Source organism: Corythoichthys intestinalis, chromosome 3 (assembly GCF_030265065.1).
Source record: "Corythoichthys intestinalis isolate RoL2023-P3 chromosome 3, ASM3026506v1, whole genome shotgun sequence".
In the NCBI taxonomy this organism is placed as follows: domain Eukaryota; kingdom Metazoa; phylum Chordata; class Actinopteri; order Syngnathiformes; family Syngnathidae; genus Corythoichthys; species Corythoichthys intestinalis.
Genome location: NC_080397.1, coordinates 62,621,299 through 62,638,899, shown reverse-complemented (window position 1 = coordinate 62,638,899; position 17,601 = coordinate 62,621,299). Strand labels below are relative to the sequence as shown.

The following is a 17,601-nucleotide window of genomic DNA, read 5'->3' as shown; positions in this document are numbered from 1 at the left end:
TATCACATACTATAGAACTAGATGCAAATGACAGACACAGTGGCATTAGCAAGATATATGTATATATATTGAACTAGATGCGTTAGTAAACAGCCGCCATCTTAAAGCAGTAGACCTCTCAGGAAGGCTCTGTTGTAGAGAACCTTCCTAGCGAAGCTAAGTAACTTTTTATCTAAAATGCTCCTAAATCGGCAAAATCTTGACTTAAATTATCTTTAAATGATGAAACAGTTTTAAAACTTACACATGTCGAAAGTCGACAAAAGGGAACTAATGCAATAACACAATTTTAACAACTTTAACGGTTGATTCAGAACATTTTTTTTTGAAATTATCACTAATTACTTTGCCAAGTAATTAATTACTTTTGCATTCAGGTAACTGAGTTACTAACGCAATTACTTTTTGGGAGAAGTAATTTGTAACTGTAATTAATTACTTTTTTAAAGTAGGATTAACAACACTGCTTGAAACCATGGAGAGGATTATCAAACTTCTTGAAGAAGGTAACGCTACATGTATGGTTGCCAAAGATTTGGGCTGTTCGCAGTCAGCTGGATCAAGTACAAACAGCATGACAAGGTTCTTAAAGTTAAGCGTACCGGTAGACCGAGAAAGACATCCGAACGTCATGACAAACAACTCAAAGCCATATGTCTTGAAAATACAAGATGTACAACAAGACAAATGAAGAAGAAATGGGAGGAACCTGGAGTCAAAGTACAGTGTATCACAAAAGTGAGTACACCCCTCGCATTTCTGCAGATATTCAAGTATATCTTTTCACTTTGACACAATGAAAAGTAGTCTGTGTGCAGCTTATATAATAGAGTTCATTTCTTTTCCCCTCAAAATATAGCCATTAATATCTAAACCCCTGGCAACAAAAGTGAGTAGTCCCCACAAAAACTACGTACATCCCTAAATGTCCAAATTGAGTACTGCTTGTCATTTTGCCTCCAAAATGTCATGTGACTCGTTACAGGAGTGCTGCAGAGATTGAAGAGGTGGGGGTCAGCCTGATAGTGCTCAGACCATACGCCGCACTCTACATCAAATTGGTGTGCATGGCTGTAACCCCAGGAGGAAGCCTTTTCTGAAGACGCCCACCCGTCTCATCAGACCATAGGACATGGTTCCAGTAATCCATGTGCTTTGTTGACATATCTTCAGCAAACTGTTTGCGGGCAGTACTCAATTTGGACCTTTAGGGATGTACGTAGTTTCTATGGGGTGTACTCACTTTTGTTGCCAGGGGTTTAGATAATAATGGCTATATTTTGAGTTATTTTGAGGGGAAAATAAATTAACTCTATTGTATAAGCTGCACACAGACTACTTTTTATTGTGTCAAAGTGTCATTTAGTCAGTGTTGTCCCATGAAAAGATATACTTAAATATCTGCAGAAACTTTTGTGATACACTGTATGTGACAAAACTGCAAAATTGGCTAAAGGAAATGGGATTTTCATACAGGAAAGCTAAAAGGAAACCATCATTGACACTTAAACAAAAAAGAACAACACTGCAATGGGCTAAGGAGAGGCAATTGTGGACCGTGAATGACTGGATGAAGGTTATTTTCAGTGATGAGTCATTAAACAAGGTGACGATGCTGGAACTTTTGATCGGTGCCGTTCCAGTGAGATTTACAAAGATGACTGCCTGAAGAAAACATCAAAATTGCCTCAGTCCTTGATGATATGGGGCTGCATGTCAGGCAGAGGCACTGGGGAGATGGCTGTGGTTAAATCTTCAATATAAAAACAAGTTTGCATTGAAATTTTAGACCCTTCAATCTAAAATATGTTTGGCATTTTCCAAGATGACAATGCGTCATGCCACAGAGCTAAACTGTTAAAGCATTCCTTGGAGAAAGACTCATCCAGTCAATGTCATGGCCTGCAAATAGCCCAGATCTTAACCCCTTGTGAAAACCGTGGTGGAAATTGAAAAAAAAAAATGGTCCCGACCTGCAAACATGATCTGGCAACTGCGATCAAAGAGAGATGGCACCAAATTGATGAAGAATATTCATCAAGTCAATGCCTCAGAGACTGCAAGCTATCATAAAAGCCAGAGGCGGTGCAACTAAATACTAGAGATGTGTTTTGATTAGTGCTGCAACGATTAATCGATTAACTCGAGTTTTCGATTAGAGAAAAATATTCGAACTAAATTTTGTTGCTTCGAGTATTCGTTTAATTGAAGTGGCACTGTAATGGTTGATTTTAAAAAATGTTTGCATTTAATTTTACTGATGAGGGTGGATACAATGCCCTCTGGTCTGCCTCTTTTCACATGGCTGAATCCAACTGCTCCCTGTTAAGACCAACATAAGCTAAGTTTTTGTTTGAGTGAATGTTTTTTTAAATGCATTCTTAATTTAGTTTGTAAGTATATTTAGCCGTTTTTTGTGGGAATATGTGTCTGAACCACTTTTTAAGAGCATTGTAAAAAAAAAAAAAAAACTTTAGCATTTTATAGCATTTAAGCTAGCAGACTTTTTCTATCCAAGTTAGCCAATTGTTCTTTTGTTGTACACAGATCCTCATTAAAAAAAAAAAAAAAATTATATCGTTTGAGGCTCAGCTCAGGTGTTTTAATTTTTCATGTTCCTTATCCGATTACTCGATTATTCGAACAAACTAGTCCATCGATTAATCGACTACTAAAATATTCGATAGCTGCAGCCCTAGTTTTGATTGTTATTTCTTTGTTTGTTTCTCATGATCCCATCTATTTTTCCTCAGAATGGAGTGATTCTATATTTATTTCCCTGCACTTGCGCTATAAAAGTAACATTTACTGACCACTACAATGTTTTTTATTCATTTCTTTTCATGTTTCTGAATGCTAAAGAGTTTCAATTTTGATCTAATTCATTATTTTTTTCAAGCTTTTAGTCTGAGTTTTTTCTACATAATAAAATGTCTGAGTGAGTGCTCGTCCGAGACTGGTGATTTCATACTTTTTGCTAGGGGTTGTATAATTTTCAAAAGTATTGGACGTCTACTAGTGATAAACTCATTCCAATTCCAACCAAAAGAGCTAATTTTTCTGTTTATTAGTTCTTTTGTAGACCTTTGTATCGCAAATCATATTGTTAGATAACCAGAGGTTCCCGCCGATGACTTACCAATCATGGCGCTGACCTCGCCCGCCATGAGCACGGGCACCGTGTCATTATAGAGGTTGACGTCTATAATCCCTTTCCGGATGGTCTCGCCCACTTTGGCCCCTAGCAGCATGGAGCCCAAGGTCTCAAAAATGGAAGCCAGGATGCAGGCCTGCTTGAGCGTGACCACGCCGGACCCCACCGCCGTGCCGAAGGAATTGGCCACGTCGTTGGCGCCCACCGAAAAGGCCAAAATGAAGGCGATGATAAAGCCGAAAATCACCATCCACAGATATCCGTCCAGATCCATTTTGATATGCTTTTGCGCTCGCTCGAGAGGGAACCGAATCTTTCAATATTGTAGAACGTGAAGGAGCGCCGCGACGGTCTTGCGGAGAACTTGATAGGCCCGCTCCTTTTCTTCGTGCCCTGGTCGGAAAGAGCTGGAGGGGTTGAGCACAGCTGTTAACTAAGCTTTTGCAGTTGAGTCCAAAGATTGGAGACTAATGGTGGGTGCAGAGAGCATTCCATAGTTTCATGTGAGACAGCCTGTCCGCACGTTCCCTCACCTGCAAACAGAAAAGAGACGGATTAACCTAAATTAAAATGTTAATAAATTAAAATAAACAAAACACACAGAATTTCATTTTCCTGAAGTGTAATATAAAATACTAGCAGCTTGTGCTGGGTCTTTGGGGCCAAGGTTTGTTAAATGACCACATAAGCAGAGGTGGGTAGAGTAACCAAAAATACAGCAGGGCCGACAACCAAAAGTGGTATTTGCCATGTGGCAAAATTCTCAATGTGGTCATTTTTGTGGTCAATCCATTTTGCCACATGGCAAATACCACTTGTGGTTCTCGCGGTCTCTCCAAAAACGTTACTACTAGTAAAGTAAGAGTAGCGTTACTTCAAAATAATATTATTCAAGCAAAAGTAGTCATCCAAAAAAATGTGTTCAAGTACAAGTAAAAACGTATTTGGTGAAAATTTCATGATGTGTAATATAAAATACTGGCAGCTTGTGCTCGGATTTTGGGCCAAGGTTTGTTAAATGGCCACATAAGCAGAGGTGGGTAGAGTAGCCAAAAATGCAGCAGGGCCGAGAACCAAAAGTGTATTTGCTATGTGGAAAAATGGATTTTGCAATGTGCCAAAAAAATGCCATGGCAAAAAAATGCCATGTAGAAAAAAAAAAATCCACATGGCAAAAACAAACAAACAAAAAAAGCAACATGGCAAAATTCATTTTGCCACATGCAAAAATAAATTTTGCCACATGGCAAAAAAATGCCACATGGCAGAAAATGCCACATGGCAAAATCAATTTTGACACATGGCATTAAAAATGCCACATGGCATAATCCATTTTGCCACATGGCAAAAAAAATGCATCATGACAAAAAAATGCCTCATGGCAAAAAATGCTACAAGGCAAAAAATGCCACATGGCATAATCCATTTTGCCATATGGCAAAAAAAAATACCACATGGCAGATTCCATTTTGCCCAAAAAAATTAATACAAAAAAAAATTTTTTTTAATGACACATGGCTAAATCCATTTTGCCACATGGCAAATACCACTTTTGGTTCTCGCTGTCTCTCCAAAAATGTTACTTAAGTAAGAGTTGCGTTACTTCAAAATAATATTACTCAAGCAAAAGTAGTCATCCAAAAAAAAATGTGTTCAAGTACAAGTAAAAAGGTATTTGGTGAAAATAATACTCAAGTACGGAAGTACGGCAGCACTGCCCAGTGACGTCACCGCTCAGAGTGCATTGCATCGTCAACAACCATGGCGACCTACTAGGTAAACTAATTTTTCAAATTTTATAAAAATGAAAACATTAAGAGGGGTTTGAATATCAAATTATTCTAACCCACACTAACATTTATCTTTTAAGAACTACAAGTCTTTCTATCCCTGGTTACCTTTAATACTTTGCCAAAGCATTGGCAGATCCTCCGAATCATATGACTGGGACTCCGGTGCATAAATGTGTAATCTGGACATCCCTAGTAGGGACGGAATTCCATCATAGAGCAACCAATGATGTGTACTCCATTTTGCTTCACCGATCAATTTCAAATTATCCATTAATCAACAAATGAACTGGAATGTCCACCCTGTGGTCATGACATAGAGGCTAAAACCCATTGCCCATAAACATAAATTGCTGCTTTAATTAGGAGGCGAACGAAGCGTGGCTTGTGTCGATTGTTCACAGAGAGCGTTCCGTGTAAACAAGTCGATTAGCTCGGCATGAGCTGCGCTCATTGCAAGTTGCGGTGGGGGCGGTAAACAGTTACCCTCTCGCTCACAGGAGAGCTCCATCTGGAAATACTGAGGTCACACACTATTCTTTATCTCCCGTTGGACACACAGACTGGGCTGTAAGATGCAGTAAATGACAACCGTGTGTGGAAAGATGTTTGCCACTAAACCACGTTAAGTTAATAATTCCCAACCAGGTAATACGGAAGGTTACAACACTTCCTGGTAGATTGTGGTGAACGATGAGCCACATTTGTGGCAAATAGATTTCTAGTTTAGTCAAGCAGGGGTCCCCACACGCCGGGCCGCGGACCGGTAGCGGTCCGTGGCGCATTTGCTACCGGGCCGCACATAAAAAATACCTTATTAACGACTGCATTCTGGCCAAATTAACTTTGGTCTGTGCCCCTTAACACACCAATATACCAGTCTACTCTAGATATAATACTACAGGATAGAATGTCGTCATAGAAATCCATTGACTGGACTGCTAACAGTAGGAGTGGGAACCTCTTGTTACCTCACGATACGATTCGATTTGCGATTCAAAGCTCACGATAAAGATGATCTGACGATATGGCGATTAGGGGTGTGACAAAATATCGAAATGGTGATATATCGTGATACTTTGTATCCCAAAAGGTTATCGATATGCTCCTGTCAAGAATCGAGATATTGTTTTAAAAAGGTGTCAATTAAAAAAAAAAAAAAGGCTGCCATTGACGGTGCTAGACGCCCAAATTCATTTAGACTGGGAATGTTCGTTCATTCAAAACCAGAGCATTCACAGTAGTACAGCAATGATTATTCGATTAATTTGAGTATTCGATTAGAAAAAAAATATTCGAATTAAATTTTATAGCTTCGAGTATTCGTTAAATTAAAGTAGCGTCGTAATGGTTTGTTTTGAAAGTGTTTGCATTTAGTTTTATTGATTAGGGTGGATACACCGCACTCTGGTCTGCCTCATTTCACTTGGCTGAATCCAACTCCTCCCTGTTAAGACCAACGTAAGCTAAATTTTTGTTGGAGCTAATGTTTTTTAACGCATTCATAATTTAGTTTATTGGAATATTTAGCCGTTTTTAGTGGGAATATGTGTCTGAACCAATTGTTGAGAGCATTGTAAAAAAACGTTAGCATTTTATAGCATTTAAGCTAGCGGACTTTTGCTATGTAAGTTAGCAAATTGTTCTTTTGTTGTACCTAGCTCCTGTTTTTTTTTTTTTTTTTTTTAAATACCGCTTGAGGCTCAGAACAGGTATTTTAATTTTTCATGTTCTGACCCGATTACTCGATTATTCGAACTAACTAGTTCATCGATTAATCGACTGCTAAAATAATCGATAGCTGCAGCCCTAATTCACAGTCATTCGGTCCGATTTTCGGGGCATTTACAGGTAACTTGCTTTTCATTTTAGGGCATTTACAGGTGATTTCCTGTTGAGTTTGAGTCACTGCCTATTCATTTGGGTGATTCCCAGGACACTTCCTGTTCTGTAACGCAAAATAAACAGCAAGTGACCCATAAAATACCCCAAAATCAACAGGAAGTAACTGAAAATCAACAGGTAGATGACCTTAAATGGCTGGCTCATTGCCTGGCATTGGCTGCCACTGACAGCCATAGATGTTCAATCCGTTTGAGGTGGGAGGGAGGCCACCCTCCCACTTCAAATGGATTGGACGTCTACTAGTGATAAACTCATTCCAATTCACAGCAGAAGCTTGTTTTTTTTTTGTTTATTAGTTTTTGGAGAATATCCTAGAATGATTTCCCGACCAGTGTATCGAAAATCGTTGTATCGCTATATCGTCAAATCATCGTTATCGTGAGCTTTGTATCGCAAATCGTATCGTATCGTGAGGTACCAAGAGGTTCCCACTCCTAATGGCGATACAACGATTATCGATACATTGGTCAGGAAATCATTCTAGGATATTCTAGAAACAACTAATAAAGAGAAAAACAAGCTTCTGCTGTGAATTGGAATGATTTTATCACTAGTAGACGTCCAATCCATTTGAACTGGGAGGGTGGTAGCGAATGAACGAATGTTCATTCGCTGCCAACCTCCCACTTCAAACGGATTGAACGTCTGTGGCCGTCGTTGGCGGCCAATGCCAGGCAATGAGGTCATTTTGGGCCATTTAAGGTCATTTACCTGTTGATTTTCAGTTACTCCCTTTGGCTTTTGGGGTATTTTATGGGTCACTTCCTGTTTATTTTATGTTACAGAACAGGAAGTGACCTGGGAATCCCCCAAATGATTAGGCAGTGACTCAAACTCAACAGGAAATAACCTGTAGATGCCCTGAAAATCAGACAGAACGACCGCGAATGCTCTGGTTTCGAATTAGCGCTGCAACAATTAGTCGATTAACTCGAGTATTCGATTAGAAAAAAAAGATTCAAATGAAATTTTGCTGCTTCGAGTATTCGTTTAATTAAAGTGGCGTTGTAATGGTTTGTTTTGAAAATGTTTGAATTTATTTTTATTGATTTGAGTTGATACACGGCCCTCTAGTCTACCTCATTTCACATGGCTGAATCCATCTGCTCCCTGTTAAGACCAACATAAGCGAAGTTTTTGTTTGAGCTAATGATTTTTTAATGCATTCGTAATTTAGTTGAAATGTATATTTAGCCATTTTTTGTGGGAATATGTGTCCGAGCCATTTGTTAAGAGCATTGTAAAAAAGCAATAGCATTTTATAGCATTTAAGCTAGTGGACTTTGCTCTGTAAGTTAGTCAGTTGTTCTATTGTTGTACATAGATCCTCTTTTTTTAAATATACCGTGTGAGGCTCAGCTCAGGTATTTTAATTCTTTATGTTCCTCATCCGATTACTCGATTATTGAAACTAAATAGTTCATTGATTAATCGAATACTAAAATAATCGAATGCTGCAGCCCTATTTCGAATGAACGAACGTTCCTAGTCTAAATGAATTGGGCGTTGAGCATCGTCAATGGCAGCCTTAGTTACCTGAGACACTATTTTGGTGGAAGATTTTGGTAGCAACTTGTTGGTCCCTTTTTTATTTTTTATTTTTTTTTAAACACTGACACCTTTTTAAAACGATATCTCGATTCTTGGCCGGAGCATCACCTTCTGGGATACAAAGTATCACGATATATCACCATTTCGATATTTTGTCACACCCCTAGCTAACAGTACATCTTGTTTTGTATATCCACCTGCGCTTGTCCTCGATAATAATGTATGACGTAGGGCGCGCGCATCACATTTGTTCCCGAAAATAATTAGCCCCCACACTAGAATGACTGAAAAACAGACGTCTTAGGACAGATTTTTTACGGGGAAAAAGGCACCTGACGAGCCAGAAGATGAGCCTATAACCTCGAAGAAAACAAAATCTACGCTACTTCCCAATCACTAAAGACCCACGAACTGCAAAGGAGTGGATTTGTGACCCGTCTGTGAATAAACTGAGTAATTCGAGCTTGTCTGTGCAACAGGAATATCAGCTTGTAGAGATCCCAAATGACGGCGACCTTAAACGTACATTTGAGACAACAACTCTACCAAGGTTGTGGATTAAAGTCATTCTGGAATATCCCGTCATCGCTAGGAGAGCACTGAAAACCGTGCTACAATTTCCAACATCGTATCTTTGTGAAGCGGGCTTCTCTCACTCTCCCATCACACCTAGATGGGACCATTTCGTCTCAACAAAAAAAGCTCAGGCCTCCCACTGATTTAGCGAGCTAGTTATATTTTCCCTGCACTTAACACGATGGGGCTAAAAACAAATGTTATCTTATATTTGCTGTATTTTTCTGTCGCACATTGCCGGTGCTCTGACAAATTTTGCATGTGCGTGATGTTAAAAATTACCGCGAATGCAGCAATTCCAAAGTAAACACTACAAACTTTCTTTAAAGAAAGGAATATTAACTCACGTTTGCCATGTTAGCTGCACACAACTGCACGCAGCTTAATGAGTTCGCCGTGTCGTTAAGCATTAATTTATGCCGTTTTTGTGTCGCACATGTATGTTTATGATGTAAATAGTTTTTAAGCACCGTTGGATAACATTGAGAGTCCAACTGAATATAAAACTGCCACAAAAGCTTTGGGAGCAAAATTTTATAAGGGTGCAAAATTTGACAGAACGCCGGTCCATGAAAAAAAGACCCAAATCACACCGGTCCATGGTGCAAAAAAGGTTGGGGACCCCTGTTCTACAGGTACCAGCAAAAAGGAATGAAAATGGGTCAGGGGTTAAAAAGGTGAGAAGGAAATATGTTGCGGTAAACTGTGCAACTAGGGCTGTGCCTAATGACTAATTTTCTCACTATTTTTACGATTAGTCGACTAATCCCACCCCCAATTTTTTTTTTCACTAATTTAGCAACAAAATTTTTGGTGACGCTTCTTAATTCACGAAAACATTTTGGAACACTTAAATCCTTTATTAAAGTACAAATAAACACGTAAATAACAACAATAAATCACAAATAAACAATGAGGTCAAATGCTGATAGCATTAACTAGTGCAAAAGAACGGAATGTAAACCGATTCAGAACACTGACTTCGCCTTTCCAAAATGATTTTAAACAATTCTTAAAAAATATCTAGCATTAATATTATAGTATACTACTACATATAATAGTATTATAATCATTGCCAATCAGATTTTTCATTAAGGGTGTCATTTTAAAGCTATTCTTAGTGTAGAATCTGAATTGTGAAGTATGTGGGATTAACTGCAGAAATCGTTATTTATATGACAACATGACATGCTTTTATTTTGAAATGTTCACCGGAAGTATGTTCGCTAAACCGCTCACTGTAAGCTTTACACTTTGCAAAAAAAGCTCTTTTTGTCATGGCATGTGGTGTCAGTAATCATTTTTTTTTTTTTTTTTTTTCGTTTGCAAATGCTGTTAACCAGCGATTTTTTATTTTTGAAGTGTCACCTTTTAACCGCAAGTTTGCGTTTTGGAGAAGACTGCCAATGTTTTATAGCAGGCTAATGTAGGTTATCTTTTTTCCTCATTAGCCTCAATGTAGCAATGCTAACGTTTACAGTGTTTTATATAGATATGTTTCCCTATTTTGTATGTCTGAACTTTAATTCTATGGTTAGGGTTTAGGTGTGTTGATGACCAATAAACATCTGTTAAATGAACTGGAGTCTCATGTGCCATCAGCACGTACGCGACTATAAAATGCAGCCGTGAAAACTACCGCCCTCAGTTTTATTTACCATGCGATAAATGGACTCATTGCATATCGCACTTAGCAACTTTAATGAAACATATCGTTAGTTAGTTAGATGGACTTACAATCTCACAGCTCCTGTTGTCTTCCAAAATTACAACTGGGTGACGGCGCTTTAGGTGTTCATTCATGGCCGACGTGCAGCCAGGCTTGGCATTGAAGAGACAGGACACAACAGTGTACCCTCCTTTGTTTGGCTGAAATACGTCAATGTTTTGGCCACTCTGGTGCGCTTTTTTGGCTTTGTTGCCGCTTTCCCCGCTTGAATAACAAGCATCCAACATTAAAAAAAAATCTCCCGAAAATTTTCTCCACAGATCTACACAATTCACGTAGGTCAGTGGTCACCCTTTTTGACTTCAAAATGGTGAATTTTGCCGAAAGGTGAGAGATTTTCATGCCTGAGCAAATCTGATTGAATGCTTTTTAATACCACTTTTAATGCCAGTTTAAACTATAACGTGCCGGTCAGGCAGAAGAACCCCTCAGGTGGGATTGTCTGCCCCTAGCTGTACATTTGACACCCCTGGGCTAGGAAATACCAGGCTTAACAGCGCTATCTTTATTAAATGATGCCGACCTGTGCATCCCAACAACACCTGAGCACTCTTCTTTGCAATTTCCTGCCTCTGTGTGTTTAAAGCTCCCGGGGCATGTTTCTTCACATCCATCTATTTGACCTTGTTTTCCGTGCTAGCAGCTGTCCTAAAGCTAACACTCTGCAGTTCATCATTGCAGCTACATTGTAATTACATCCGGGAAAGCGTGAAGGCCTCTGCTGAGGATATGATTGCATTTTGTGAATTGCGGCATTTATAGCAGATTAAAAATAAAATGCACGTTTGGGAAATTGTTACTCGTAAAAGCACAGGTGTCAAACTGACCCGCCACATCATTTTTCACATGATTTTCATTTCTGGAGAAATTACGATGGGGCTTTGCTGTGGTCGATACATCAGGTCGCTTCCAGTTGATTTGGGAACATGTCTGGGACACGTCCTGTTGCATGGCTGTCAATGGCATCGACCTATTTGGGTAGCAGTTGAATGTCAATGGGCTGTGATTGTAAGTTTTTGGTCAAAAATCACAACCACACAGGTTTTTCTGCCGTTGAAAATGAATGGGAACGTTGGACGTACATGGCCGTTAATGGCATGGACGTGCATGGCTGTCAATGGGATGGACTTACTTGAGCGCCAGTTGAATGTCAATGGGCTGTAATTGTAAGTTTTTGGTCAAAAATCACAACCACACAGGTTTTTCTGCCATTGAAAATGAATGGGAACGTTGGACGTACATGGCCGTTAATGGCATGGACGTGCTTGGGCGCCAGTTGAATGTCAATGGGCTGTAATTGTAAGTTTTTGGTCAAAAAATTACAACCACACAGGTTTTTCTGCCATTGAAAATGAATGGAAACGTTGGACGTACATGGCCGTTAATGGCATTGACGTGATTGGCTGTCAATGGAATGGACTTACTTGGGCGCCAGTTGAATGTCAATGGGCTGTAATTATAATAATTTAATAATTTAATTATAAGTTTTGGTCAAAAATTACCAACCACACAAGTTTTTCTGCCATTGAAAACTAATGGCAAAGTTTGGCGTACATGGCCGTCAATGGCATCGACTTATTTGGGTACCAATTGAATGTCAATGGGCTGTGATTGTAAGTTTTTGGTAAAAAATCACAACCACACAGGTTTTTCTGTCGTTTAAAATGAATGGGAACGTTGGACGTACATGGCCATGGCTGTCAATGGAATCGCCAATTTAATGTCAATGGGCTGTCATGGTAATTAGTCAAAAAAATAAATCACAAGGACCTATGTTTTCCTGCCATTGAAAATGAAAGGGAAATTTGGACGTAAATGGCTGTCAATGGCATCCCTATAGAAATAAAATGGGACAGTTTTTAGCGAATTTTGTATACAACTTTTATGCCCCTTGACGTCCTGGAATTTTTGATTTGTAAATTACAGTCATGTGAAAAAATAGGACGTCCCATTGAGATGCTCTGGGGTGACTTGAAACGGGCTGTACATGCAAGAAACCACTCAAACATCTCACAAATGAAAGTATTCTGCGTTAAGGAGTTGGGCAAACTTTTTTCAAGACTGGTAGATGGCTACAAAAAGTGTCTCACTGAAGTTCAGGGGATAGCACTAGCTATTACAGTGCTGGGCAAAAGTATTGGCATCTCTGTAATTCTGTCAGATAATACTCAATTTCTCCGAGAAAATGATTGCAATTACAAATGCTTTTGTAGTAATATCTTCATTTATTGAAAAAACACACAAAAAAAGGATTAAAAAAAAAAAAAATCATTATCATTTTACACAAAACGCTGAAAATGGGCCGGACAAAAGTATTGTCAGCCGTTGAAAAATCATATAATCACTATTTATATGACAAACGTGACATGCTTTTATTTTGAAATGTTTACCGGAAGTACGTTCGCTAAACCGCTAACAATTTTCCACTCTCCAATAAGCACTTTGTCATTGCTTGTGATGTCACTGACAGATTGTTTTTTCATTTTTTCGTTTGCAAATGCTGTTAATCAGCGATTTTTCATGTTTTAAGTGTCACCTTTCACCCGCGAGTTTGTGTTTTGGAAAAGATTGCTAATGTTTTATAGCAGGCTAAAGTAAGTTGTCTCAGTGTAGCAATGCTAACTAACGTTTACAGATGTGTTTCCTTATTTTGTATGTGTGAACTGTAATTGTACGTCGTGTTGTTGACCAATATGGACACAACAACTGGAGTCTCATGTCATCTAAACACACGCACAAATGTATGCACACACGCGGTGATAAAACGCAGCCTTGAAAATTACCGCCCTCATTTTTATTTACCTTGCGATAAATGAACTCATTGCATATTGCGACAGGCTTAGCAACTTAAATAAAACATGTGGTTAGTTAGTTAGTTAGATGGACTTACGACTACGGTTGTTCCGATCATGTTTTTTTGCTCCCGATCCGGATCGTTTTAGTTTGAGTATCTGCCGATCTGATTGTTTTTTTTTTGTGCTCCCGATTCAATTCCAATCATTCCCGATAATTTTTCCCGATCATATACATTTTGGCAATGCATTAAGAAAAAAAATGAATACAACTCGGACGTATATATTAGGGCTGTCAAACGATTAAAATTTTTAATCGAGTCAATTACAGCTTAAAAATTAATTAATCGCAATTAATCGCAATTCAAACCATCTATAAAATATGCCATATTTTTCTGTACATTATATATATATTCTGTAAAATAAATTGTTGGAATGGAAAGATAAGACACAAGATGGATATATACATTCAACATACGGTACATAAGGACGGTAGTGGGCATTTCACTCTACTGTCATTTAAATCTGTCTATGCTGTCCTCACTCCGAAGCGTCTACTTTTTCCAAAGCTAGACAGATAGTGAACGACGCCTTAATAATCAGACTTCTTCCTTTTTCATCTGATTTATTCATAAAATGGCCTCAAACCATTGTCCTCTTTAGACCGTCGTAAAACTACAAAAAAAAAAAAAAAATACACAAGCATTGCATTGGCAACAACATTAGCTTAGCACGCTATACAGGTTCACTAAACATAAACAAAAAGCGTCTCATACAAAAAATAGAACATTTCGCTTACTAACATAATATGTACATTCTTTACAACAACCATACTTACGGACAAATCTTGTCCAAGGATCATATAAGCACAACATTACAACGTAGGCGTCAGCCCGAGACGTGGTGCAGCCATATTGAACTAGCAAGAAAACCATAAACCATGTCCCAAAGCGACCACAAGAGTTCGCTGTTTGACAGCACAAAAAGCCTTGCTGTAAAACTTACCAAAAGGCAGAATACTGTCTGAGCGGGACATGTGCGTTAATTGCGTCAAATATTTTAACGTGATTAATTTAAAAAATTAATTACTGCCCGTTAACGCGATCATTTTGACAGCCCTAGTATACATACATTCAACATACAGTACATAAGTACTGTATTTGTTTATTATGACAATAAATCCTTAAGATGGCATTTACATTATTAACATTCTTTCTGTGAGAGGGATCCACGGATAGAAAGACTCGTAATTGTTAAAGGATAAATGTAACTTTGTATATTGTGACTAAATATTGCCATCTAGTGTATTTGTTGAGCTTTCAGTAAAGGATACTGTAGCCATTTAACTGTTCTGCCCAAATGCATGATGGGAAGTGCAACCATGACTGTGCGTAGTGGCACCAATTGATATATCTTCTCTGCGTTCAGAAATAACAGGGTGTAAAGAAAAAGATCAACTACTACCTTTCTTACCCACATTGCTTTCCTACGATATTTCTAATTGTTGAAATAGGGATTTTAAGGCTTTAGCCAATTAAAAAAAGGCTCCAAAGACTGCCAAAATTCACTTAACTCATATTACACTGCCTTTTAGCTCTATATATATATAGGTAAATCAGCGCCATTATAGAGTGAACGCGACAACGCGTGAGTGGGTCGTGCAGCGCATGCGTTAATTGTGTTACACATTTTGACGTGATTAATTTAAAAAACATTAATTACCGCCGTTAAGGCGATAAATTTGATAGCCCTACTTTAAGCCAAGACTAAAGACTCTGGATGAGTGTAAGACATTTTGTCTGTAACGTTAAATACAATTAGAAAACGATTTAATTAAAAAATATATATATATTTAAAAAAAGGCATGTCCGATATTTTTTTTTGCCGATTCCGATACTTTGAAAATGACGTGACCAGCAGATCGGGACATCTCTACTTACGACCCCCCCCCCCCCCCCCCCCCCTAAAAATTTTCTCCTCGGATCTACACAATTCACGTAGGTCACCCTTTTTGACTTCAAAACGGCGAATTTCGCTGAAAGGTGAGTGATTTTCATGCCTGTATCAAAAGCTTGTCTTGTTGTTTACGTTATTTTGTAAAAGGAAAACATTATTCAGATGTTTGGGATGTAACTAAAGCAAAAAGAGGCTGTGTTAGTCAAAATTATGTTGGAAATGTATGCTTTCACAAAAAGCTCAATTTCTCTGTTTTTTCACCAGAAATTGGAAAATTGCTCAAACTAAGATATTTTCTAATGCTGATTTTTAAAGAATGGAAAAACATATGAACTTACTTTTTTTCCTGCTGAAAGAAGAGATTCTAATATTTCTTTTGGTGGGTTCCATGTTTATATAGCAATAGAACAGAATTTTCTGTGGGCCTTGCAAAATCAGTCAAAATCCAGTAAAACGGCCAGGAGCGAAAGGGGTTGCACCGGTGAAAATCGCTGGGACTGAATGAGCTAAAATTCGAACGGTGACGGACGGTCAAACGGTTTTGGGTGTGCGGCGTGCTGAAAAAAAAAAGCCATTCAAAAAGTAAATAAATAAAGGAATTTTACTATCTGGGGCTTTGCAAGTCTAAAAGGCCAGAATTTTAATCGAGTCACTTGACCTTTAAAGGTTCAAAGGTTTCAGTCTGTCGTCTTAACTTTATAATGAGTTTCACTTTTTGAATAGAAATACTAAACTAAATCCATTCAAATGCATTGAAAGGCAACAGCAAATATTTGAAAAGCAATTTGCTGCGTCACCTTCGTCATATTCAAAGAATCCTTAGAAATCTCAAGGTCAAGTTGACTAACATTAATCATTGGGAATGCATTGTGCTGTTTGAATACAATCCATTTTAAATGCTGAATAAAATCTTATGCAACCTGCATGAAGGCTGTGCTTTTATCTAGCGAAAACAAAGAAAGTTTGGGGGGGGGGGGGGCTGTTAGAAACAGACATTCAGAGTCACAAGCGTGGATAATTCTAACTCTAGCAATGCCGCAGTTCGGTTAGCATTGTGAGGTAAATATTCAAAACGCAATGAAGAAGCTGAAATAGGAAACCTTTGTTAGAAACAAAGGGCACAGATACACAATGCATCTGTGGTGTATAAACAGCTATAAAGATGATAGAGTACAGTCGCACACCACTGCACAGAACGCCCGCGATAAGAAACATATTGTCTACAACAGCGCGGACTTTACGACGTTCCAACACGACCACTGTCCGAGGTGCTGATCGTGGCAAAAATTTCTGTTTACACAACACAAACTTCACTATTTGTGTGCGGCAGCCGTTCTAAAAGGCAAAGCTGATTATCCGCGAATCATTGGCGGCGGTGTGATGTCACCGTGCCTTAAATTCCATCTTCACAGGCTGAAAATGGACATCTTGACAGTTTATGTTTGTGCATCACAGATAAGAAGGAAGAATGAGACAAAGTTGACAACCTTCTGTTAGCATAGGCTTTTCCACAAAACAAAGTTTGATTAGTGGGGAAAGAAATATGGCAACATCCAACTCAAGCGTACTCCCCAACAATGTTCCCTGTATTTTTTTTCATGTGTCTGAGCAGACACACAAGCTCTCTGAGCACACTGAGGACCACTGTGAGAAACATCAGATGTGTACACTGTGGCCACACATCAGTATCACGCCTTGGATCTTAGCAAGTTACATGGCTTGTTAAAAGAATGAAATTACAGCAGCAATTTTCATTATTCATCAATTCATTCTTTCAAACAGGTACAGGTCTGAAATGTCAATCCTATATGCATTTCCACTTATAGAGACATAATCTAAAAAAAAGCAAACAAAAAAAAACGAAACTCACATTGTATGATTCTTTTTCAATAATTCATTTGTAATTTACCGGGGTTCATAAGTATTTGGACCCCTGAGAAAATCAGTGCTAATATTAAGAGCAAAAGCCTTTGTTTGCAATTACAGAGGTCTGTAGTTCTCCACTAGGTTTTCACATACACTGCTGGCCAAAGGTATTGGCACATGTGCAATTCTGTCAGATAATGCTCAATTTCTCCCATAAAATGATTGCAATTACAAATGCTTTGGTAGTAATATCTTCATTTATTTTGCTTGCAATGAAAAAAC

At 38.4% G+C, this 17,601-nt stretch overlaps 1 protein-coding gene across 6 annotated transcripts in view; it reads right to left on the bottom strand.

The window, feature by feature from the left end:
• Positions 1-17,601, bottom strand: part of slc20a2 (solute carrier family 20 member 2) — a 126,361-nt gene that overhangs the window by 48,741 nt on the left and 60,019 nt on the right. For all 6 annotated transcript variants that reach the window (XM_057832790.1, XM_057832789.1, XM_057832792.1 and 3 more), the window contains exon 2: positions 3,140-3,687. In XM_057832790.1, the coding sequence (XP_057688773.1) occupies positions 3,140-3,428 (289 nt within the window). In that variant the 5' untranslated portion in view covers positions 3,429-3,687. The remainder of the gene's footprint in view (positions 1-3,139; positions 3,688-17,601) is intronic.